Consider the following 26,618-nt stretch of genomic DNA (forward strand, 5'->3'; position numbering starts at 1 on the left):
GTTTACATTTCGCACAGTTTTGCTTTCCTTCTTTGACGTAAACGAAAGAAAGAGCACGGTAGTGTTGCAAAAGAAGAGTGCCAGATTTGATGTATGCAGAGTTGTCAAAAAGATTGTTCGCATATTACGAACACAATTTATAGCGGCCACCATTATAGCGCGTAAAAAGCTGGATAGCGTCCACCATTATAGCGCGTAAAAAGCTGGATAGCGGCCATCATTATAGCGCGTAAAAAGCTGGATAGACAAGTATTGGCGCTAGTGTTCTCGTTATCCACTTTTTCGCGTGCTTAATGGCGGATAGTGGGCGCAACTTTTGGAAAATAATTTCAATGCTTTTGGCAACTTTGCTAACGTACGCTTGACAGTTTTGCAAGGGGAAAATGGGGGGCTCTGTAGCCGCAAGGTTACCGAGTCTGCTTTGACAAGCGAATGGTCATGGGTTCGAATCTTAGTAGAATCAGGCCATTCGATGTCAAAGTGACTTTAGCATGGGTTTATTCTCAGGCCCCTCATCGCCCTTCCTTCATGCTGAGTTCTATATTATCCCGATATGGCCTATTGACAGTGCAAAAATGAGACCCTTGTAGTAAAAATGCACTGGTTTGCTACGCCAGGGATGACTATAATTGGGGACTGTGCGCTGTCATGTGGAACGAGGTGGATAAAGTAGAGTAAAGCATTGAAAGAAGGGTACCCAATTACACACAAGCACGCATAAAAAAAAGAAATTCAATAAGCATATCGCTCACTCAATAGCGACTATAGCTAAAATAAATGCAGTGCGGGTTATACAACAAACACCCGGGCGATATCACAATAGATCTAACTTACTGGTCGCAGTGATGAGTCCATACAGGAAAAAAAAAAGGGGAAAATGTCAACATTACGTGAGCAGAGTTGCCAAAAGCATGTTATTTTTTCCGTTAGTTGTACCCACAAGCCATAAAGCCCTATAAATGTATATAACTAGCCGCCATTAGGCACGCGAAAAGGTCGATATTCCTGGAAAATCATCTTCCAGCAAGAAGCCAGCACTTCTGAGCTACAAGTGTCAAATGTGTGTTTACGTTTACCAAAAAGAAAAAGGCAAAAACAACAGCCCGGTGTCGGTGCACGGTGCTTGCGAAACAGTAACGCATCCCTTTTATCAAACAATCGACCGTGTTTAAATATATTTCGTATTCATATTGAAGTCGCTGTTGTTGGAATAAGTACAATCTGCAGCCCGCAGAGTTACCGGCTATCACAGTGAAATAGGTGGCTATCCAGCTTTTTACGCGCTATAATGGAGGACGCTATAAATTGTGTTCGTAATACGCGAACACTCTTTTTGACAACTCTGCATCCATCAAAACTGGGCACTCTTCTTCTGTACGGCAGTGTTGCTCTTTCTTTCGTTTACGTAAAAGAAGGAGAGCAATAGTTTTGTTTACATTTCGCACATTTTTGTTCTCCTTCTTTGGCGTAAACGAAAGAAAGAGCACGGTAGTGTAGCAAGAGAAGAGTGCCAGATTTGATGTATGCAGAGTTGTCAAAAAGATTGTTCGCATATCAAGAACACAGTTTATAGCGGCCACCATTAAAGCGCGTAAAAAGCTGGATAGAGCAGCGAAGTTATAGAGCATTACACGGGAGCTCCTAACCTCACTTTTTTGACAGCACTTGGTGGTTTGTTTACATGGTGCTAAAGTTTGAATTGAGTTTTCGATATCGTAATATAATATTATTCTCTTGTAGAAGCTGCGGAGCTTTGGTGTCGAAAATTGAAATAATTCTAAGGGGTCGGTCACTCGGCACAGCCGTTTTTATGTTAGGCGACTTGAAACGAACCGAACTATGCCGATGCTGTACCGAAAGTGCCGAACTGCAAGATTTGTTAAATTCGTTAAAATCTGATAGATATGGCAACCGTGCGAGATGATTTTGACAACTGGCAGTGCTCCCATTTCATATTTAAAATTGAACTGGAGGTGTGTAAAGCCCTATAAATGTTATTTTTATAAGGCTTTAGAGGTGTGCCGTTTGATATCTCTGCAGTGCCGGGGCACTATGTGCTGAGTGTCCGACCCCTTGAATAAGTCACATTATATGTATGTGCTAATTTCCTTTCCGATCCAAACTTGTAATGGATTGCAATCCGTGTTCTGTGATGTTTTTCAACATTACGCCTAGGTGGCATTCCGCCAAGGAACATCGGTATAAATCGGGATCAAGTGACGAAACTAGAAGAGTTTTCTAGGGAAAGTACTTAAGTTTGGTAAAGGCATGGTGTAAATTATGGACACGAACGACTTAAAACGTAATCGAAAACTTAACTCTTAATACTTCTCTAAACATTGGACTGTAACGAGGGGCAAGACACTTCATAATATTATCATATAATATTAATATATTAGGCCCTATTAAAACCCTATAAATGTATAAATAAATGTAACTTAATAGGGCTTTAGGTTATATTATGGGTGGGAAAGGTCAATATATTAAGGTTGGAAAAATATTTCCATAGGGAAAAGTAATATATTTTTAACAGTGTCTTGCCCCTCGGACTGTAATTTACTCGTAATTGCTATCATATTTTAATTATCATTTTTAAAAGATGTTTCTTAAATTCAGTTTCTAATTGACCAAGTTTTTAAGTGACTCGAAATGTTGCATTATGATTGACAAAATATATTAATATCGTTAGAAGTAGATGCACTAATAAACATACTAACGGTTGAAGTTTGCAAAACAAAAAGCTGTAATAAGCACAGTGCATTGCACGGTGCTTGCTGGGAGCTTTCCAAACACAGTGCTCACTATGTGCGAGAGCTAACCAAAAGCATGTCTCCCAATTTTATATACCATCTCGAGGGGCAAGACACTTCATAATATTATCATATATATTAATATATTAGGCCCTGTTAAAGCTCTATAAATGTATAAATAGATGTAACTTTATAGGGTTTTAGGTTATATTATGGGTGGGAAAGGTCAATATATTAAGGTTGAAAAAATATTTCCATAGAGAAAAGTAATATATTTTCAACAGTGTCTTGCCCCTCGGATTAGTGGTACAGTTTAGAAATTGCATGGGTTCGAAACTTGCCAGAGCCAAAAATAAAAACAAAAAGAAAATACGTAAAGATTAATAACGAATTGGCGACAGAAATTGATATTTATTTTCGAAGATGACGGTTGATATCGATATTTTGGTGAAGATCTTTACAAAGTAAACTTTAATTTTCTATTAAGTTTGTAGAAATTTCTTTTAGAAACGATAGCCATCGATTTTCTCTATAGACACCAATTAACGACTGATATATCGGAAAATGAAGAAACATGAAGAAATGGTTGCCCGGGTTGCAACAAACGTCTTCAGCTTAAAGCGGAGTACGCTGCTGAAAAGTAATGGGTAAAAAGATAGGACAAGAAATGCTCAAGAAATCAATTTCTTTTACGATTTCTTAAGCAGTACGCACCTCATAAGAAATATTATTTTACGTCAAGATGGCGCAGTTTTACACACAAGTAAATTAAAACGTCACTTTTCCGAACGGAATAATATCCGGCGCAATTTTTACCACAAGAAAAAATGACAGGTTTTTGCTTTGCGTTGGAGCTGTCAAAATTTCTTCGGTAAATAGCAGGATTTTTTCTTGAGCTGTTTTCTTTTCAGCAGCGTACCCCGCTTAATTCCACACCTTTTTAAACCGCATTGAGCTGCGTCAGCTGTCATTAGGTCAAAGAACGCAGCCAATTATACCGTCGCTGTGCGGCAATGAGACTTAAAAAGGTGAAGAAGACGCTTGATGGTATTAGTAGTGAAAAATCCGAAAACAACGTCAAACTACAAAAACAAGCCGCGCCGAACAATGGGGATTGTTTTTGGGGTTTGACATCACGCTTGATCGTGATTGGTCGGTTTACGATTTCACCCACACCATGATGAAATTTCTTCTTGGTACTAACGCCAGTTTACCAACATCGCCACACCTGTATATACCACATTGGCTTTGGGGTTCGGCTGCTTGTGGTGAATCGAGTTTACTTCTCTCGGCTTTCTCTCCTCGACCGAACAAGGTGTGTGCTTGGTGCGTTCCGCTGTAGGTTTGCAACAATTTTCACACAAATTTCAAAGTCGAGTTTTGAAATATTACTTGAATAATATCAGTGTTAAATTATTTGAATCCACTTCCATCGAAACTCAAGTGTAAAGTGAAACTGAAAGTAAGTGCGTAGGCAAAGCTGAGACTGACAGTGGCAAAATCCGATTGAACTGGAAAATTTCCTTGTTCGATCGCCATCTTTTTTTCATTGTGTGTACCCCAAAGCGGAGCACCAGCAGCGCAGAAGTAGCACCACCAGTTTTTCCTACCCGTTCCCGGTAACCAGCCGCAACATACCCTCTCAACGCTTAAACGTTCCATCACGTTGCATTCGCTGAAAATTGCTGTAAAACCGTGAGAGAGGAAATATAGTGCTGCGGCATTATACCTATCAAGCATAAGCGGAGACGGAAAAAACTATAGTGAAGAGTGCTATAATAGTGAACCGTTGCAGCAGTATTAAAGTTTCCTGCGCTAACTTGTTTCTGTCGGCTTTACAGGGAAGAGAAAGCTCGAGTAGGTAAGTGTCTTATTTATAATGTGTAGTTTTATTAGTGTTAAATCTTTTATTAGAATTAGATTATCTTAAAAAAAATTCTCAAGTTAAGGAAAAATGGAAACTATTAACTGATTGTCCATTAAAACATGTGAATATGATTAAGTCATTAATTACCTCAAGTTTAACAGAATTTTTTTTCTTGAGAATTAATAGTTTGCAATCCAACAGCAAAAACATGATCGATCGCAAAATGCTGCCTCAATATTTTATGAATTTGTATAATGCAAACATTATAATATACTCTATGAATTTGAATAATATGAAATATCATTAAATTTTTGTTTAAAAGGGTTATTTTACACTACTCGCGAACGTAAACTAGTAAAAAAAAAATGGATATTGGGATAATTTGATCATCCACGTACGTATTTATGTTACCTGAAGTGCACATGGATGATGGCCTAACACACATTTTACATCAGAAAAATTATGAAAATTTGATATGTATTTTGTAACAGGGGCAAGCATAAAACGAACGAGAAAGATAGCAATTTGAAAATCATAAATATTTTTCTTAAATAACGCTACAACATAGTTTTTCGAACACGTCATTATTATAGTTACTATATATATAGTTCGGCGGATAGAAAACCAGGTGAATTGGCATCCCTGATTTATGAAATTAAATTTGAAATTATGGTGAAATGTGCAGGTTTTTACGAAAAATAATCACTGGCGGGTGTTGAAAACGACTAGTTCTATGAAAATAAAGTGTGTTTTTTTAACATTATTCCTGCATTTTGGATTTTGAAAAGCTTTTGGCTCCGCTTTTGACGTTTATTTGGCTCCCAAATTTCTATCCGCCGAACTATATATATAGTAACTATAGTCATTATCTGTAAACCCCGTACCTGTCACTACAGTTGAGTTTTGGAAACCATCTAACGAAAGCGCACTCTTAATATTGAAAATTTTGCTTCGTCTTTTTTCTCTCTAGTGCGTTGCTTAGTCCTTTTCGTTTAAATGCGCCAGTGAACATATAAGGAATGAATAGGATGAATCCAATCGTTACTACTCTTTACGGTGGACATTTGTCTTCGAATATAATAACCACTCATTCAAATTAAGCGGGTTCATTTTTAATCGGAATATTTGGTAACGGGATTTATTCTGATATGTGCGCAAGTTACGCACTATGTGTGCATTTATTCCACGAATGTTTAGAAAATTCATTTAAAGTGCGCAAAATCACAACGTCCGGATTATAGAAGATAAATTGAGACTAAAACGGTCGATTTTGGATGCTGGATAGAGAAAAATTACGTATGAACAAATCTGCGGGGCAATAGGAAACAGTTTATATTTTGGATCGGACAAAAAATAAACATAATGGTGTGCTATAGTAAATTATACCACTTAAATTTTAAGTTTTCATCGCACATCCGCGTTGAGAATTGCCGCTAACACACTAACGCAAGAACAACGTCACGTGCAAATGCCGTATAGCTTGTAAGTAGCAAGCGTCTGTACAGTTTCGTCGTCTCGGTTAATAAGAACGAATTAGATTAAACATCTCAGTCAATGGTTCGAATCTCGGCTGGGAAGTGCTGTTATAGAGTCAGTAGGATCGTTGCACTAGCTCCGTGATAATTGTCCTGTACTCTAATAACCTTCGACGCCGGTTCTGTCGATAAAGAAGGGTCAAATTCTTATAGCTTGGTTCGACCCGCGAATCAGTTGCACCTTGCATAAAAAGAGTGGTAAACAACTTCTTAAACACTGCTTGAATGATTCTCCTTTACCTCATTCTTCCGCTCTTTCCTCATCACGCCTCGTCCCATTGTATTTGAATCCTATCAATATGATAGCTTCATTAATTTCTTTTACTGTGTTGATTGTGAAAAACTACCATTATAAAAAAAATAAGGTTCAAATTTGACTTCTAGGTGAAGACTGATTTTAGATTCCGCATAAGCTCCTCCGGAATAAATTACCTACTGAATCATTTCTTTGATAAAAGAAAAGATATATTTGAGATCACTAGATTACACGGTACTGCTAGGCAGCCATGTTTATGCAGTCAACATCTAACCATTTGCGTAAATGAGACAGCATGACACCGCTATACGTTCTGTTCGTTTCATTCTGCAAAGCCAGTATGCTAGCAGATAGGTACTATTTTCAAATTTTAGCCAGATTTTTGCAATTAATACCCACGTCGGCAGTAGATGTTGGCTACTGTCAAACATAAGAGTAAGGATAGGGTTGCCAGTCCCTTGCTAGAATATCTTTTTACGTCCATTCATTTTACGTGATTTCGTTTTACGTCCACTTTTTAACTCCGAAATTTGAACTAACGTGGCCTTGTTTTAGATCGAAAATTTGAATTAGCGTCCTCTCGTTTTACGACCGATTTTTTTTACTTCCCCCTAATAGTGGACGTAAAATGAGATACAAATGTACATATATTGAATAGATTGGATTTTGGAAAGCATCAAATTTTTGGCAGAAAAGTCATGAGACCCCGGAGATTATATGTTCACATCCGGTGATTTTTCAAGACTTATTCGAAATACCCAGTTACTTGAAAAACCGAAAAAAAATCATAAAAAACGACGATGCGATTAATGTCTAACAGTATTTTCATTTTATTTTCTCTTCACAAAGTTTAACAACATGCAATTCCAAAACAGCAGCCAACCCCATCCGGGAAGTTTCCGTCCACGCAGCGATAAACCGGACTTCTACGGTGGTGGTGGCGGTGGACCCGGCGGTAAGCCGCATTTTATGAGCAAACCAGGTGGTCCTCCATCAATCCCACCGTTTAACCCGAATGGTTTCGGTGGACCCAAACCAATGTACGGCGGTGGCCCCAACGGTCCGTCCGGTGGTCCCGGTGGATTCAACAAGTTCCGTAATAGCAACAATTTCGGTGGACCCGGCGGTGTTGGAGGAATGCCAATAAAGAAGGAATTTGGTGGACCTAAACTGTACGGTGGTGGTCCCGGTATGAATGGTAATGGAAAACCGTTCTTTGACAAGCCACTGGATTCGTTCGGAGGCCCCAAAAAGTACAATTCCATGCCAAATTCGTACAGTAATCGAAACGGTTATGGTCCAAAACCGGATTTTAACAATATGAGTAAAGAAGACCGAGCCAAAATCCAATCGCTGAAGGCGAAATTTCCTGGACAAGCTTTGGTTCCACCAATCTGGGAAGATCTGGAACCATTCCAGAAAGATTTCTACGTACCACATCCAAACGTGCTGGCACGTGCTCCAGAAGAAGTTCAGGCTTTCCGTGAACGAATGCAAGTCACTGTTATGGGTAACAGTGTACCGCACCCTGCGCAGAACTTCGAAGAGGGAAATTTCCCGGACTTCGTAATGAATGAAATCGAAAAACAAGGATTCCCATCTCCGACAGCCATTCAAGCGCAAGGTTGGCCAATTGCATTGTCTGGTCGGGATTTGGTTGGCATCGCCCAAACTGGATCCGGTAAAACGCTTGCCTATATGTTGCCCGGAATCGTCCACATTGCCAACCAGAAACCACTGCAAAGAGGTGAAGGACCCATCGTTCTGGTACTGGCTCCGACCCGTGAGTTGGCTCAACAAATTCAAACCGTAGTGAGAGATTTCGGTACCCACTCTAAGCCGCAAATTCGGTATACGTGCATTTTTGGTGGCGCCCTGAAAGGACCTCAGGTATGTATTAGATTTCCTTTCACTAGGATTGGAGTTTAAGGGTTTTGAATTACGGATGTATTTTTTTTCGCAGGTTCGTGATTTGGAGCGCGGTGTTGAGGTGGTTATTGCAACCCCCGGTCGTCTAATCGACTTCCTGGAGCGTGGCATTACTAACCTTCGCCGGTGCACATACCTTGTGCTGGACGAGGCCGATCGTATGCTGGACATGGGTTTCGAACCTCAGATTCGAAAAATTATCGAACAGATTCGACCGGATCGGCAGGTACTGATGTGGTCCGCAACTTGGCCCAAGGAGGTGCAAGCTCTGGCGGAAGATTTCTTACATGATTATATCCAGATAAACATTGGATCCCTCAATCTATCTGCAAATCATAACATTCATCAAATTGTCGATATTTGTGAAGAGAATGAAAAAGAAGGCAAACTTCTTGCCTTGCTGAAGGAGATAGCCAGTGATGCTAACAATAAAATCATAATCTTCGTGGAAACGAAAAAGAAGGTCGAAGATTTACTTAAGAATATTGTGAGAGATGGTTATGGAGCAACCTCGATTCATGGAGACAAATCCCAATCGGAGCGTGATTATGTGTTGCAAGACTTCCGACACGGAAAGAGTACCATTCTGGTGGCTACGGATGTGGCAGCCAGAGGTTTGGACGTTGAAGACGTGAAGTATGTTATCAATTTCGACTATCCCAATTCGTCGGAGGATTATATTCATCGAATTGGTCGTACGGGACGTTGTTCTTCCTTTGGAACGGCTTACACTTTCTTCACCCCGGGTAACGGTCGACAGGCAAGAGAACTGCTCTCGGTCCTGGAAGAGGCCGGTCAACAGCCTACGACGGAGCTGATTGAAATGGCTAAACAAGTAAGTTTTTTCAGCGTTCCATGTAAAAACTCACGATTGACCAATTTATTTTCATAGGTTCCCGGCGGAAAGGGTGGTCGCTGTCGGTACAATGTGCGTGGAGCCCTGACTTCCAATAACTACGGCTACGGTCGTCCGGATCAGAATGGTTTCGGTGGCTCGAGGATGTTCCCGAAAAAACCTTTCGAAAATCGTTTTGGTGGACCCCCAAGTAACGGTGGTCCTGGAGGAAACCGTTTTAATAACATGAACGGTCCTAGTAAGTTTGGAGGACCCGGTGGATATCGTAACGGAGGAGATAGCTGGAACAAGAACGGCGGTGGTGGTGGTGGCTACCAACAGCAGCAGCAGCCACAGCAACCTCAACCACAACAGCAAACCGGAGGTCAACAACTGTACGAGCCTCACCAGCAAATGCGATTCCATCCGAAAAATGTTTATCAGAACCATAATCAGTATGAAGATTTTTCCAACCAAATAGTTGGAGGTGCACCGCAAGCTTTCGGTGGTCATAACGGAACACGTTTTTACCCAAATAAGCCCCATCAGGGTGCTGGTGGTATGCAACAATCTCAGCCAGGTGGTCGCTACAATCCGAATAACCAATACAACACGGAAGGCGGTCCAAAGCCGGCCGGAGGTCGTCCGCCATATCAACCCAAACAGCAGTACAACAATAACTATGCTGCGGCAGGTACTGGCAACCCCTATCCACCTCAGCTGGCTGCGGCTGCTGCAGCTGCTGCTGCCGCGGTTGGCGGAGGACAAACCATTCCGGCGGCCGGATTCGCTACCGGTTTCGACCCGCTCGGTGGTGTCCAGGGAGCCATGGGTACTTTTGCCTCGTCTTATCAGATTCCAGCTGCCACGTACTATTCGTACACTGCAACGGCTCCACCACCACCACAAACCCAAGCTCCGCCGGTGGTTCCTCCCGTTCAACAGTAAGTGTTTCGCTTTCCATGACCTAATCCCATTCTATCCACATCATTCCATGACTACTAATACAAGTGTCGAGTTTTTTTTATATAACCAAGCATGTGAATTCCAATTTAACCGTTTGTGGAAATCTTAACATTTCCACACCTATAATTTATTATCGCCGAACGAAGTGAGTTCCGGTATAAGATATTCAGATATTCGGATTAGTAAGGTGTGTGATGACATTTTTTGTTTGTTTTAGAATTAGATGGTATCCACTTTAATAACATTCTAACTCTTTTGTTTCATACCTACGAATTACTCATTCGCGATCTATAAACGAAAGTTTATTAACCAAAAGAAGTAATTGTGAGGTTTTTTTACCGATAAATAAAAATATTAAATAACAATTTGAAGTTCAAACAAATGAATCAAGGCTCGTTTTAAGAACATTTGTCGAAATGAATCAAACTTTTATTCATGCATGTTTGTTAGAATTAGGAACTAGGTGTAACAAAAAAAGGCACACTACACGTTTGCATTACATACTGCTACTAAACCCAAATCACGTGTGTGTAATAACTAAAAAAATACACCACAGTAGATGTGTTTATCAAACGAGGGCAAACATATTATAAATCTAAGCAGATAGAACCGCTATGCATTTTCTAGAACTTTCAGTTTCGGTCTTGTGTTTCTGTCTGTTAATAACAATCAGTAAGAGGAACAAACGAAAAACAATTTGATTTATTTTGTGCGTTTTTTTTTCTTTTTTTTTTCGTTTTCTTGCCTTTTCCGTTTCAGAGCTGACGACGGGCGACAGATGGGTTCGTACTCGCCGGCCGGCATGGTACCGTGTCAGCTGGTGTCGGTGGAGGATTATCCCCACGGTTGTTAAGCCGTAAGGGCGGATATCAAAAGAAAAACAAAATACTTTCTTTTTTTAAAAACAATCGATGGCTTAATATGTATGTATGAATGTGGATGACGGTGAGAAGGAGAGGGGTCAGTTGGTAAAAATTGTGATTCTTCCAAGCTATTTTCCTCACGAAGCAAACTGGACAACCTCTTGGACAAGACAAGCTACGTGAAGCAGCTGCCGGCAGGTGTGTATGGGTTTTGGGATGTACAGGTTCAGCTCTCACTCTCTTGATTATGTGGGAGTTATAAAACGAAGGATTATTTTGTTTAATAGCTAACAGCTTCAATTCCGTATTTCTATTACGAATATGTTATTCAGCAAACATGATTTGTGTACAAAGAGCAATTATCAAAGAATAAAAAATGTTGAATATTTATATTTGATGGTGAAAAATTTGGAACAGAAGTTGTACTTTGATCTGTTCCTAAATTTTGGAGGAAAAATATAAAATGCCTACTAGTTAATGCCACAGTAGCAAGCTCTTTTTTTAACATCAATTAGTCATAACACAATTGATAGAGTCGATTTTGAACGAATTGAGTTATTTTAGGTAAATAGGAGCAAGGCATTTTTACTATTAGTAATAGAAAATCTTTTTCATAGAAAATGTCGACGTTTGATGTTTGAAGTTTTGATGGATCTTATTATATTTCACTATTTAAAAAAAATTAACACTGGGTTCACAGTTTAATCCACCGTTTTACCAAATTTTTCGCGTTTTGTATAATCCATGTCAGAGAACAGAAGCCCCGTTAACCCGGATGCAATACGTATGAGGAAAAAGTTGTTCGCAACTTGAGATTCGACGTAAACAAAAAAGCAACTTTCAATTTATCCTTATGCATCACACTTTAACGTTACTACTGCCTACTTCTACAATTAACATAATACAAGTGTAATAATCGCAATCTTAGCAGATTTTTGTACTCAAATGGACAAATAGTTTCAACTATTTCGAATACTATTTTGCTGAAATTGTTCCTGACAAGTTGAAATCAAGTTGAAAAAATATTATGCAACTAACCATTGATTCTTAACAATCGTAAACATTTGAAGTCTACTTTTCGGTGGCTTTTAACTTCCGCCACCTTATCTGGTTGAAAACATGCCAAAACGGTGAATAATAAGCTAGCAGCAAATAGATAATAGTTTTCCAATGTTGGCTACGTCCAGCATATGCGACTTTTCTAAATTTAACATTAGAGTTTTTGGTATTTAACGAACTTGTTAACTCTTAAATACCAGTCTATAAGTAGTGGTGAAAAAAAACAGAAAATTTCGCCTTTTGTCTGAATGAAAGCTGTCCTATTGCGTTTAGATACACGACAGTACGAACCCACTCGTCGTCAGTTTTTGTTTCGCATAGGGCAAAGTACGAAAAACATATGTGATAAAAAACAAAACAAACAAGCTAAACAAAGTCGATCAACTGAATTATAAAATACGCGTCAACTGTTGCAATCAATCAATCATTGACTTTAATTGAGTAATGAACCTTCCTACACAAGTACACAAGAGATAACGAAGAAAGCAAAATCACATTAACATCGTTATGCGCGCGATGTGACACACACAACGCGGAAATAGATCGACTTCATGTAGAGGCCACCCACGAATCCTTCGTGAGAACGCGAGCAAAATAATATAACTTGTGATAAATATTTTCTACAAAATATGTACGTAAGCACCAGCGAGAAAACAACGCAAAACATTATTGATATCGTTTTGTGTTAGTGGTGTTTGTTGATCCATCCTGCCAATTGCTGCGCGATGGTTGCGAATTACAAAGGAAACCTGAAGTTGCATCTTCAGAAAGAAAATCAGATATGGACAAACGTATCAAGTAAAAGAGGTAGATTGATGAACCAAAACTAAAGTTAGAGCAATAGAGATGCCGAGCGTTTGAGACTTTTCATGAGTTATACCGCGAGAGAACAAAATCGAGCAATACGAAAAAGAAAGTTGATAAATTAGGGCGATAGAAAGCCTCCAGTAAGCAAGAGATAATGATATATAACGAAAGAGCAGATAAGGAGCTACAATCATTAATTGAGTAAATAATAACAAACACACAATGAAGGCAAGAGACTTGAAACTTTTTTGTTTTATTCTCAAATTTGTGATATTCGTCGATTTTATTGTTCGTTAAGTTACTAGAGAGACATACGCACATACACTGACATATTAAAAACAAAGTAAAATGCGCGAATCGAATAGCTTATGTTTTTTAGGCAGTTTTGAAATGAATGGTGTGTGAAACAGCCGATTCGTCTCTATCTCAAACGTAAACTACGTAGTAATTTTAGAGGTCACATTCCTTTAAAATAAACGATCATTGTTTAGCTGGGCACGGCAGGGGGCGCCTTCCGAAGAGCCGGTCCTCTTTCCGTACAGACCCTCAGCTGAAAAAAACAATGCGTAATTTCTCATTAATAAAACACTCACTTCAGTACCTGTCGTTTAAGGAAAGCAAAACAAGGAAAACGCGCGCGAGCATCCAGGAAATCTAATAGTAAATGAAAACCAGCGAATGATTAGAAAGACGAATTTTAATTTAAGCATGATCAATCTGAAGGTAATGAAGATATTGAAACTGTTTCAAAAGTAATGATATAACATTAAACAAACAGTAATCAACAGTCGTCAGTTGAAGACAGTAGTAGCAAAACAAGAAAAAATCGCGAGCAAGGATTTCCTTCACACAAATCTAGTCTGATTCAATGTTGTTTTATTTGTATTTTTTACGATATTTATCCTGCATCGATGGGAAGTCCAAAATGTGATACAAACAAATCGGTCAACCGTTCTGACGGTTGTGATATAAATATTCTTTATTTCGTAAAGAAAATCGAAGAGATGAGACTTAAATCACGTAAAAACGCGAAAAGTTTAAAACTAGTATAAACCAAACCTATAATAAAATTTAGGAAAACAAGAATGACACCAGCAGCGCGACAGTACTGTTAGAATATTCCTACATAAGTGAAAACTTGGTGCGTTTTCCCTTTCCAAAGGCTAAACAGTATTTTTTCACACGCAATTCGCCGGCGCAAATGTTATTAAATAACAATCGATAGCGATATTTAATAGCAAGCTACTACATACAAGAACACAAAAAAGGAAAGAAACCCATAACCAAATTGCCTTTAATGAACTGTGATCGATATTCAATCTCGTCTCGTTCCTTTTTCTCTCTCATTACTTTGTTATGTAAAAGGATAAAATATCGCGAAACAAGAGAAGAAACTCATTTTCACATGCTCTCATTTGTTATTATCACCTACAAACTAAACTTTTTCGTTAATTTACAATGACTAATAAGTACTAGAACAATACATTCGTGTGTGTGATTCGGAGTTGTTTATACTCTGGCTGACTGATTATTGTTGTTTATAACTACTAGTTAGAAAATGACAAAATACATTTAATTGACACGAGAAATGTATGCCAAAAGTATTCATATTGATACACGAGACAAAAACTGATAAAATTATGTTTAAATCGAAAAATTAAAATTCGTCAAATTGTTCCTAGCAAAAACCACGTGGTTTATATTTTAGTTTTCTTTAAGCTAGAATCGTTAAACAAAACAATTCGATCGAGAAAAAATCTCAAACTTTTTGAGACCCGGTTACAAAATACACAAATGAAATGCAATAAAACAAAAAAGTTAACCAGCAAACTTTCTTTCATGGCCGATGTAGGTATCGAGAGTTGACGTGCAAATCTACGATCGTTGATTTCGGTCGGTCGGATTGGGTCGATTCAGATAAACCAGAAAATAAAAGAAACAGCCAATCGGCACCTAACTGTTGTTGTGCTACCACCTCCAAACAAACCCAAATCGAAAATTCATTTAATGAAAAATTAGTTGCCAGATTTGTGCTGTTACACCTTTTAAGCTGGTGAAAATCTGTGATCCATTTGATAGGTAATTAAAACGACAACGTGTAGAGAATGGGGAGGAAACAAGAAATCATTATCAACTTGAAGATGAAAAATCTCGCATCTGTGAAAATGACAAACGCGAAAATAACAACACATAAGATACAAAACAATTCGGGTAACCTTGTAATATTGTTGTATAATGAGCGGTCGTTCAAAACGGGGACAACCTTTGTTCTCCCAAAAACCTTTCGAAACGCTTCCATTTCCATCTGACATCCGGTTACAGTTGTTCGCATCTGGACCTTTCCACATTCCCATAACAGAATAAGTTCACTCTCTCTCTCTCTCACTTTTCCTCCTGCAATGGTAGTCCTGTTGGAACGACCCAATACCAGAAACGGTAGATCTATTGAAAATCATCCCATTTTTCCAATGTAGGTAAGTCTTGTGCAAATTTGGTGCATCATGATAGCCGATGCTAATGATTGATAAAATCAATTTTACAAAATAAAACAGAAATGAACGCTCGCCTCTCTAATATACAGAAAACAAGCAAACAAACATAAAATCAAGAGAAACATATGTAAAACGAGGGAAAATCTAATGCAAAAACGGGAAGAACACTTTTTATTTACATACATAAGGAGAAGGTAACATTTTTTTTGTTGTGATACTATTTTTCACACAAACACATTTTCGTAACCCGCAGTGGAACTAAATATAACGTTAAGAGAATTTTTTTTTGAAAATGCATGAAAAACGTGTCACGGTGTGTGTCAAGATAAACACGATGGGGCTAAGAGAATAATGCGCTTTCGATAAGACGAAAACCCGACGACGTCAGCAGTGCTCCTCCCCCAAAAGGAGATGCCGACGGACTGTGCATGCAAAGCGTAAGCCCCTTTTGGCTTCTACTACTATTACTACACACAGATACTGCTTAGAGAAATAAAATATACGAAGTTCTTTAATGTAACCGTTTAATGAACTGTAGCAAAACTAATAAAACTATCATATTTAATGGGCAAATTGAAGCGATTGGGGTTTTTTTTATTTGAAGAAAGAAACAACTGAATAGTGATGACTTCAATGGAGCAAGCGAAACAAATTATAAATTCGCTCATTTTTTAACAGTAGTATAGCCAGTCACTATTGTTTATGCAACAAGAATCCCGTAAGTGAACGGCAAGTGACAAGAAAGTTACGTTGTTCAAAGTCGCACAGTACACTGACGGGTAAACCCAAACCGTGAGATCCCAATAACGCTGGATGATTCGCAAGTACAGTGGAAAGACTGTTTGTTCTGGATGATGCAAGCTACATTTCTCTATCGAAGTCCTGTTTCATGTTCAAGTTGATGTATAAGATCTTGAAAATTATTTGCAATATGTGCCCAGTAAACTCTAGGCCCAGGGTTGTTGGTAGACTGCTACCTTACAAGGCACCTAGATATAAAGTTGTAGATATGAAGGAGGTTGCGTTTTAAGGGTAAGACAAGTAGATTGCAGTAAGACGATGCATGACGAACTATGACACAATCACAATGACCTTACTGCGCAATCCTGGGTGATATTGGTCCTCTTGGTTCGAGGAACGGTGTTCAATTCACCGTAGTGTGTTAGTTCGGCCGCCTAATACCTACTCAGTTTGCTCGGGTACCGGACCAAGCCCCAATCAGTAATATGCTACAGTCCTTCACCTCGCTGAAAAAAAATTTGATGTATATGAAGCAAAGCGGTTTGGCCATCAACCAGGAAGGGTACCAGAAAGAGTGGATCAGATGCAGCAAATACTCATCTTTAAAAACATCACCCGGGACGGAGTACACGTGTTGTGTCCATTCCTAGAGTGCTAAGATATACCAGATATGTCAAAAGATCGGAGTTCGACCAATCTTCCACGATACCGCTTTATCGAGGAGTTTTTCGGTCATGCATGGAGCTCAATGTACAAGAATAATTGGAAAACCAACAACTCAAACCAATTCAACAAAAGGATTAAAAACTGGAAAATCAATGTGGCAGCCGGCCAAGAGCTCGGTTCCATCACGGACTGTAGGCCAATATGCACTAACCTCAGTTTAAAAACTTGAGTTAATACGGAACAAAGGCCATGGTATGCCGTCAACAGCGCGCACGAGTTGCCCAAGGACAAGACCAATACTCTAGCGCTCTTTTTTACGAGTAGGGAAATCTACCCGGGGAAGATTTGTTACCGTGTCACCTAGGAAACAAACCCCTGTCACCTAAGTGTCAAACCGTGTCACCTAGGTGACAAAGCGAGTCACCTAGGTGACAATTGTCACCTGATTCGCGGCGAATCCAAAATAGTCACGTCACTCGCCTCGCAGAATAAGGGTGGGTGCTATCAGACACCTGGGAAGACAACTCAGGTAGTGTGGGGCTAGCTTTCCCGAACCCCCAGTAGTTGCAGTTCCCGACGCTGATCTTTGCGTGCTGCACAGACTTGCGGTTATTCACCACGATAATATCCGTTTTACGATGCGCTAGCTCCAGTTTCCTGGAGCGCATCCAATCTTCAACAATGCTTATAGAGTGTGCAGCCGTCAACTCAACCTCTCTGATAGATTCACCGTAGACTTCGAAGGTGATGTCGTCCACAAGGCAGACAAACAACCCCTACTGGGAACTTTGGCTTCAACACCTCGTCATACATGACGAGTCTGCTGGAGAGTACTGTACGAGTCTGTTAAGGATACCTCTCCACCACCTTACCGGTAGTATCGAGCAGACAGATCGGCATATATGACGAGGGGACACCTTGGATGTTTCCCGGCTTCGGCAGTAGGACCAGGTTCTGTCGCTTCCAACTGTCCAGAAAGCAGCCATCTTCCTTGCATCTATTCATTACCGTGTACCCCTGCTGGAATAACCTTCCTTTATCTGAACATTTTTAATCTGAACCCCGTTGGTATAAATGCGTTCACATTAAAAACTGGTCAAGCATCATACACAATTGACGGTTAAGTTGACCGCGGGCAAATTGAAAAAAAAAGCAAAAAAACTTAATATAGCCTGAATTCGTTAATTGGGCCACGACTGCACTCCAGCTGATTCGCTAATTGGGCCGACTGACAGTTGTTAGAAATTGTTAGAAAACTCGAAAATTCCATACAATTTTGACATTCAAGTTGTCACATAGCCCAATTAGCGAACACCCAATTAACGAAACTTTGCTGTACCTTGCCTGTTGCTCAGCAGCTTTGGCATAGCCCATATGCAACTTATCTCTCTCCAGCACTCCAAATAGATCATTTTAGTTGATACTGTCGAGCCAATTTTCTCTTCTACAACCTGGATGTTCAGAATTTACGAGGTGTTTTTCATATTAGCGGGGGTTGAGTGTACTGTCCCGAATAATTCGGGAGCCTGTAGAATAGCCGCTTTAATGGCCATATTCGTGATTCTGTATGGCCCCGGTGCCGTCGCCCACGTTACTTTGGATATTCGGCAGGGAAGTCGACCATCTTATGCTATGGTCGGAGATACTGGAACGTCGGCCGTGGGACGATTCAGCGTCCTGAGGCCAGGGCCTTGGCTCGAGGCGCGGAAACAGGCCCTCGATGATCCGCTCCAGCATCTCTGGCGATCGCTCTGCGGGCGTCATCATGCCATTGGCCTTTGCTATTAACACCCTGTAGGCATCACTCCGCACCATTTCTACTAAAGGTGCTTATGGTGCCGACGTTGGCCAGATCTACGTTGAGCTTTGCCAGAGCCTCAAGCAGAATCCGAACCCTATGGTTCGTGCGACGATTTCCCCACTCTACTGCCCAAGCGTTAAAGTCGCCCGCCACAACCTCCGGAACTAGACCACTCAGCACAACTGGTACTCGGTCTACCATCCGCGTGAACTGCTCGATAGACCATCTCGGCAGAGCATAACGGCTCAGTAGAACACTCCACCCGCTTTGGCAACCGCAAATCCCTCGTCTGCGGTTGACACAACCTCTTGAACCGGGAACCTGCTTGTCGTCCATATAGCCGCCGTCCCCCCAGATAACACAAAATCGTAATAGAAAGTTCACATTAAATCCTTTTCATGTCAATTTCGCATTGGAATTGTATAATGATTAGAGTATGCCAAATCGATGTGAACAATAAGTTGTTTTGCAGTCGTGCGTGTCTTCATATACAATTCGTGACCAGGGCTTCGACCGATCCTTTTTTTCTACCGCAGTCACACCAACGCGCATTCAAGTTCACACCGTCCGTTTAGAGGTGGAATACGAACGCTATGCATAACACAACTGGCAGTTTGCTCAGTCAAACGCCGATTGCACGCAGCACTATGATCGCGTTCTAAAACTTTTTGACATTTTCGTTTCGATCAAGTTGCCTTTACCGTTTGGAGCAGCGAATGACTGCAAAACAGTCAAATGACTGGCAATCACCACGCTAACGAAAAGCAACCGCACAATCGTATGATTCAATACTACAAAAAAACAACCACTACATGTGCATGTAAGAAGTCGGTCGGACTCCGTCCAACACAAACGAATATGCTTGCGTCGGACCGACGTCCGGGTGACAAACTATTACTGTGAGCAGCCGATTTGGAGACAAAAAGAGAAACGAAAAAATACGTCACCGTATGCTTCCAGTCAGTTTGCAGTTTATATTCTCAAAGCGCAAAGCAAAACGGGAGATCGACTGTTTGCTTTTGCAGAGATGCCGCATGAATTGTAAGACGGCAGCAGCGCAAGCGGCAGCTTGACTGAATTCAAAAAAACAGTCAAATGATCGTTCAAAAAGCGGAGTTTGAATGCGGAAAGTTCGCATTCACGGCAGTCACATTCAACTTGCGATCCCTTTTCAAGCCCTGTTCATGACTGTGAATTATAAAGCAGTATAGACGATTGCAATATTTGATTATATCCTAATCATATATTCAGGAGTATTTAGTTGCGTGTTATAAAAACTACGCAAAATAGAATTACAAATAATTGTCAAAATTTTCGCACTTATATCGCCTCCACTTTGGTACACATATGTTCTTATATGGCGTGAAATATAACTTTTTCGTTCAGATATGATTTCGTATATCTCAGTTGCAAGCGAGATATACAAACCAAATGGTTTACTGGGCCGGACCTATCCGAGACCGAGTTGCCGTTTTCAGCAGGGACACGATATGGGTCCGAGATAATGACAATGTCCGTTGCCGACTCGGAAACTGCTTGGTGTAGCAGCTGCTGAGCCGTGCTGCAGTGGTTGAGGTTGAGTTGTGTCACTTGCACTATGATCGTGGCTTGGTCTCCGGCACACCAGCAGGGCACCTTGGACCTCTCGTTACATGCTTTGCGTCCCGTTTACCGGGTACAGATCAAGCACTTGGGAGACTCCGGGCAGTCCATTGCTTTGTGGGCAGCACCAGGGATGCCAGGTGATTTTTTGAAAAGTCTTCACGAATCAAGGAAAAATGTCTTCATTTGTCTTCCTTCGGCTTTCCGCCCATTTGAATTGCATGGTGAAGACATGTTTTCAAGCGAAGACATTTCACTTTTTTGTCACAAAAATGTCTTCAAAATGAAGACATGTCTTCACTTCTGGCATCTCTGCCACTACAGGTACTACCGCACTACTACACTCAAAATAAATTTCACGTCGAAATCATAGGAAAAGTTATGTGAATATTTTCCATCCAGCTTTTCATGTACTACAGTGGACCCCCGTTCGTTTGAACAATTCCTCGTGCAAACTAACGGGGTTAGCTTTTAATTTGAACAACTGGTAACCCTAAATATGCTGGAGCTTGTGTGAACTGGCTGCCCTATTCATTGTTATTGTTTTGATGGTTTGATTCAGTTGGCAGTTGCAAGCAGCGTATACCGTGGACCCCCGTTCGTTTGACCATTTTTAATCTGAACACTTTAATTTGAACCCCGTTGGTTTGCACGACGTGCAAATTAAAAATGGTTCAAACGTCATTCTCAACATGACATCATTTGTTTATGCAGACAATGCACATAAGCACGATTTGTTTGTACTGACCTAGCGTGTTTAATCGGTTTCACATTTCGTTTTCCTAACGATTAAGATAGAAATCCGATCGGAAAATGCAATATTCGCACTTGCAACTGCCAACTAAAACAAACCACCAAAAGAATAACAAAGAGCAGTGCGGCCAGTTCACACAGGTTTCAGCATATTTCGGGTTACCAGTTGTTCAAATTAAAAAGTAACCTCGTTAGTTTGCATGAAGAATCGTTCAAACGAACGGGGGTCCACTGTATTTCATTCTCCGATCAGATTTCTACCATAATCGTTTGGAAAACGCGTTATGAAACAGATTAAACACGCTAGATTAGTTCAGACAAGTCGTGTTTATGTGTATTGTCTGCATAAGCAAATGATGTCATATTGGGAATGACAGTTGAACCATTTTTAATTTGCACGTCGTGCAAACCAACGGGGTTCAAATTAAAAAGTGTTCAGATTAAAAACGGTCAAACGAACGGGGGTCCACGGTATTTACGTAATTTTCAAGTAGTTCGCACGCATACTTATGCGTTAACGTGAAAATCAGATAGATGCTAGGGGCGTCTCACTAGATTTATATTGAATATATTCACTGCAAATGCTGCAATCACTGCAAATATCGCTTTGCATCCACGGTTGCAGTCAATATAAAAATTTTACAGCAAAAAAATCTCGCTTGCATTTTTGCAATGAATGCAAATGATGTAAAAAGCTAATGCAAAATTGCGAAGTGAGACACCCCTTAGATAGATGTTATTATTTTTTCCAATAACAATCAGCTGAAAGTCACGTAACTCCCGTAACTCCCTGTAGAGAAATCTAGATAGAATTAACAAAAGGGCGAATGTCGCAAATGTAAACAAAACGGGTGAGAGTCATTTTTTGCTGGACTAGCATAGGAAAATCATCCCTCACTCGATTTGCTCTTGACATTCACGTGGAAAGAACGTGTGGATTATTTTGAGTGTACTGGTGCGTCTACCCTAATACCTTTTTCCGCACCTATATAATATACCTCATTGCACGGTAAACACTCGCCACCGCCAGCAGGGTTGCCACATGCACAGATTATTCTGTGTTTAACAGATATTTGAAAGAAATCACCTGTACAGAATCTGTGTGCATAGAATACAGATTTTCACCAAATTACACAGATTAAACAGATTTTTGAGCTTTTACATGAGAGTGAAAGAGACGGAAATAGTCAGCAAAATGACTCTCTATCTCTTTCACTCTCATTGTTTTGCATTGGACAGATTTTTGCACAGATATTTTTCCTTGTCGTACAGATTGTTAGATTTTTCCAACAAAAAACACAGAATTATATGTGGCATCCCTGACCGCCAGGCCACTAACATCACAGGTAAAAAATCTAAAACTAGAAGGTCGTCGCTGCAAATTTAAACATTATTTTGTAGAAATTCATTGTTCAGTGACTTTTTTATTAACTAATTTCTATTGGTTTTTTCTTTAAACCCAGTGAGACATTTTTATAGTAGGTTTTGAAATTTGTAATACAAAGTATTTAGCAAAAAACAAAACCTGGATGCTATTTACATTCGCATTAACAAAACGTTACCATAAATGTTTTTATAGAATTACAGGTCTTAGTGCTAAAATCTGTTCCCCTGCAACTTTTCCCAGGCGAGTCGATATTCATGCGACGACTGGCTTGTTAGATACGTAGATACGTGTATCTTGAGGCCGATTGGGAAGGTTTTCTGTAAGCATCGTGACCGTGAGCAAAAGATTACAGTTATTTGGTCAATATATTCTGATTTTAGGTCAGCAAAATGGTTAAATGTCACGTACCCTATTGTGATAGTAAGGTCCGAAATATTTCTAAGAAATCGTGCGAGGATTCATCGATTGAATCAGAATTCGTTTCTTTCCATCGTTTTCCATCCAATACTAAATTAAAAAGAAAGTGGCTTAAGTTTCTTGGGCAAGATTTTTCTATTGACACCAAAAATATATTTATTTGTTCGCGTCATTTTGATCCAAACTCATTTAATCCGTTGAATGAAACGCGACCACGGTTAAATGCAGATGGTAAGTAAATATGTTTGCGTATCATAATAATCCTGAATCTGAATCATCTAAACTCAATGTTGCAGCTATTCCATCTATACGTGTGCCCTACAAGAATCCGCATCCAAATCGGAAAAGAAGGAGTAAAGTGGAAATATCCCCGGTGGAATCGACTACTGACGCGGAATGTGCTATCGATGTGAATTATTTTCCTGCTGCACCAACAGAAAGCGATCCTCTACAGATACCAGTTTGTTTATCCTTGATTGACTCAGTTCAGCTCCTTGAAGCAGATAACCAGGACCTGCAATGCCAGTTGCAAGTAAAAACCGCCACCATTAGCTCACTACAGGCGCAAAATGGTGAACTATTATCTAAGGTAGGGGAACTGAGCAAACAACTTCGGGATTTGCGAAAAGTACACTATCTACAGATGATCGGAAAAACCGTCTCATCATTATCATCTACAAACCATGTTAAGTTAAAGCTCGACCAGAGCAAAGATACCGACGGAGAAGAAAAATATAACATGATTTTGTAAATTGATAGCAAATAAATTGTCCAAAATAATATTTCATGCGAAAACTATTGTTTTGCTAAATGTATTAGCTACCAAATCATTTCAAGGCAAGGCAATCATAATTCTATATTTTTTGGAAACACGTATTCATTTCGTTTTTAGGTCACAGTTAACTTGACATACCAAAGGCGCATCACACCACCTTCACTTGACAAAATTCACTTTAGCCAGGTGAGAAGTAACTTTCATTTGTACACTTTTACCTCACTTATTTTTGTACTAGTCGAAACCATTTTGAAGTAAAAGTGGACATGTCACATTACGAATTGGTAATAGAGACAAACATTAATGCTTCGTCACTTTCATCGCGAATCTTTTTGACATGAAAATGTACCCAACTTAATAAGGTCACTATACTTCACAGAAATTACCTTGATTTTATGATGCGAGATTTTATTTGAGCGTTGAACAGGTAATATTACAAGATTACCTCAATGAGGGCAAATAGTAGTGCATGAAGTGGTAATTCTTTACTTAATATTGTAAAATTATATGTTGATTTTAAAAGGCATTTGGTTACGATTTGCGGGTGGTATGGTGATAACTGCTTACTGATTCAATCTGAGTGGTAATCGTTTTTGGTTTAAAAAGTCTTGCTCGTGTGACGAGTCTTTGGGAAGAATGAAGAAAACCAGCGTACCTTCATACACATAGAATCTAAAAAAAAATTAACTATAAAAACTCGTTGTACAACAGCATAAAAAACTTACCTCTTTTCCAGGACGATATCTTTTATTTGTTTCTTTGTGTCCGCTTTGTACACACAGCCCTCTAGTCGATCTTCATAATAAACGTTCAAATTGTGTGGCAGATATATGCCCTCCTCGTCTTCACTGGGTGGTTCCTCGAGCATATTGATAAGTACTTCTTCCATTCTGTAAAACATATGAATTAGTTCCTATCTTTCGTTGTTACATTATCAATGCTTTACGTGTACTCCTCAGACAGCTGTTGTTGAAAGTCGGTACTTAAAAACTGTGGATAACAGAATACCGTAGGCCAGTGGAGAACACCATTGCTGTCCGCCTTCACCATGAAATCCTCCAGCGGAGCAAGACGTGGCTTCAAGCGTTTGACATTCGTCAGTGCATCGTGTTCTTCAAATTTAATTTTACGTTTTCTAAGCTGTTCCATTGTCCTCGTTTGCTGCTCCAACTTGGTGCGTTCAGCTTGAGCAGCTCTACGTGCATCTCGTTCCCTAGACGCTCTTTTTGCCAGAGTAGTCTTCCTTAATTCCAGTGCTTGATTATTACTAGGATCTCGGTCCAAGATCTGATCGCACAGAGAAACGCACTGTTCATACTTATTTAGTAAACTAGCACATTGAGCCGCTCTCCATCGGGCTTTGTCGTAATCTGGCTTTAGTTCGAATGCCTTCAATGCATCCAGTAGAGATGATCGGTAATTTTTTATAAAAAAGTTTGCTGCACTTCGGTTATTGTACAACACAGCCTTGTACTCCGGATCAGTCAGATCGAAGTTTAATGCTTCCGTATAACTTAGAACGGCCATTCGAAACTTTTTGTGCTGCATGTAGAACTTGCCATCATCTTTGTAAGCATCGGCTAATTCTTGGGCGGTATTTTCCGCCGGATCATATTTCAATTGTTGCAATCCTTCCATCAGCGGACTGAGTTCCTCACCCGGTTCCGGTGGCTTTTGCATGAAAAATGGATGCTTCGCCATTTCCTAAACGAAATGAATATTGGAAAACCCTTTTACGCAAGTTACTCTTTTATTTTTACCTCCTCCCATCGGTCCTCCGGCCATCCTTCGGTGTAACGTCGTTTTTCCAAAGAATTTATAAATTGATCTAATTCGTTATCCAGCTTTGCGGCTAGTTGTAGACGTTCTTCGTCTGACATTCCTTTTTTGACTTTGTCCATCACGACACACCGATTTTAATACACCTATCACCAAAAATCGAGTCTTGAAGTAAAATTTATTTATTCCGTCAAACTATGTTAACGAATCTAAAATTTCTACGGTATATGAGAAAACTTAAGCGAACCTGAATAAACCGAACAAACTATCGCGATATCCATGACAAACATTCGCAGCACATGCACAAAACGTCATAACAATAATAATCAGCGATTGACAGTAGAGGTTTGTCAGTTTCTGTCAGTCAGCAGTTGTAGGGGCACGGAGAAACCGTTATAGTGCTTTAGCACGGACACCTGATTCTACAAGCTACATTTTCAAAACGACATATCTGCAAATGTATATTTAAACAAATCGAGAGAATAGGCCGTATGAATAAAACAGTTTGCTTTGCTGTAAATCCCGTGTAAATCTTATGGGAGAGTTTGCTCTAACTCATTTATTCATACGGCCTAATATGTGATTATGCTCAGTGCCGTAGCGTAGGATTGGCTAGACTGGCCCTCGCCCAGGGCGCAACGTCTTGATGAGGCGCCAAAAAGAGCCTAAAACTTCAGCAAGGCTCCGGCAGTAATTATAACCATTTTTTAACCATTCGTTATATTTTATGCAATAAAAAACAACCAATCATTCATCTCTCACTTCACTGTTAATGCCGCCCAACAGCCAGCGTCACTTTCTTCAGTTACAATTTAGGTCAGCTAGTTCCACCATTTCAATATCTCTGGAGGCTGCTTCCTTCATTTTTAGTTTTCGCTTCATTATCTCTCAATACTTCTTTATTAGACGGAACTGGGGATAATTTGGTAGATTCAGCTTTTTTGGGATGAGCTGAACTCCATAGCCTTTGTATCATGTGTAAGAGAAATAGTGAAAAGGATCATTAGCCTTCCAGAAGCGCACGAATAAACGCTTATATTAGTAATTTGCCAGAGTTAGGATATTCGCCTTCACATGGTAGCACGTCCTTGCTGGCCTTGCAACTGGTAGGTGGCCAGATTTACTCAAAACATACCTGGATCAACCAACCAACGGCACTACAGCCCTCAGCGCTATAAATACAAAAGGCATAATAATGCTTACTTCAGCAATATTGTAAATAATAACTAATTCTACAAACGCCCTATGCATCACTTTTTCAAATTTTTCTTGGCTAAGATGCAGTAATCAAAAGAGCAAAATCAAAACAAAAAGTGTATGCCAAGCCTGCTCGGTCGT

The 26,618-nt window shown here is 39.9% G+C and overlaps 3 protein-coding genes across 4 annotated transcripts; 2 read left to right on the forward strand and 1 right to left on the reverse strand.

Annotated features, from left to right (window-relative positions):
* The first annotated feature begins 4,051 nt into the window (after positions 1–4,051).
* On the forward strand, positions 4,052–15,931 carry LOC128738014 (uncharacterized). The gene is made up of 5 exons (XM_053832813.1): positions 4,052–4,611; positions 7,258–8,298; positions 8,372–9,172; positions 9,230–10,116; positions 10,898–15,931. The coding sequence occupies exons 2-5, from the start codon at positions 7,267–7,269 to the stop codon at positions 10,989–10,991; spliced, it is 2,814 nt and encodes a 937-aa protein (XP_053688788.1). The 5' UTR covers positions 4,052–4,611; positions 7,258–7,266; the 3' UTR covers positions 10,992–15,931.
* A 6,383-nt stretch (positions 15,932–22,314) lies between these two features.
* LOC128737894 (uncharacterized) lies at positions 22,315–23,494 on the forward strand. Of its 2 annotated transcripts, XR_008412056.1 has the most exons (4): positions 22,315–22,400; positions 22,502–22,628; positions 22,690–22,957; positions 23,023–23,494. XR_008412056.1 is itself a non-coding variant. In XM_053832641.1 (3 exons), the coding sequence occupies exons 2-3, from the start codon at positions 22,699–22,701 to the stop codon at positions 23,475–23,477; spliced, it is 714 nt and encodes a 237-aa protein (XP_053688616.1). In that variant the 5' UTR covers positions 22,432–22,628; positions 22,690–22,698; the 3' UTR covers positions 23,478–23,494. The 2 variants fall into 2 exon arrangements, 1 of the variants encoding a protein (XP_053688616.1); XM_053832641.1 differs by lacking the exon at positions 22,315–22,400 and having other exon boundaries at positions 22,432–22,628.
* A 413-nt stretch (positions 23,495–23,907) lies between these two features.
* Positions 23,908–25,552, reverse strand: LOC128737110 (DNA polymerase interacting tetratricopeptide repeat-containing, protein of 47 kDa). The gene is made up of 4 exons (XM_053831675.1): positions 25,262–25,552; positions 24,448–25,205; positions 24,227–24,391; positions 23,908–24,173 (listed from the first exon to the last, which is right to left on the reverse strand). Exons 1-4 carry the CDS (start codon positions 25,400–25,402, stop codon positions 24,065–24,067), a joined length of 1,173 nt encoding a protein of 390 aa, XP_053687650.1. The 5' UTR covers positions 25,403–25,552; the 3' UTR covers positions 23,908–24,064.
* Between the last annotated feature and the right edge of the window lie 1,066 nt (positions 25,553–26,618).

The sequence above is a fragment of the Sabethes cyaneus genome, chromosome 2 (genome assembly GCF_943734655.1).
Source record: "Sabethes cyaneus chromosome 2, idSabCyanKW18_F2, whole genome shotgun sequence".
NCBI lineage: Eukaryota > Metazoa > Arthropoda > Insecta > Diptera > Culicidae > Sabethes > Sabethes cyaneus.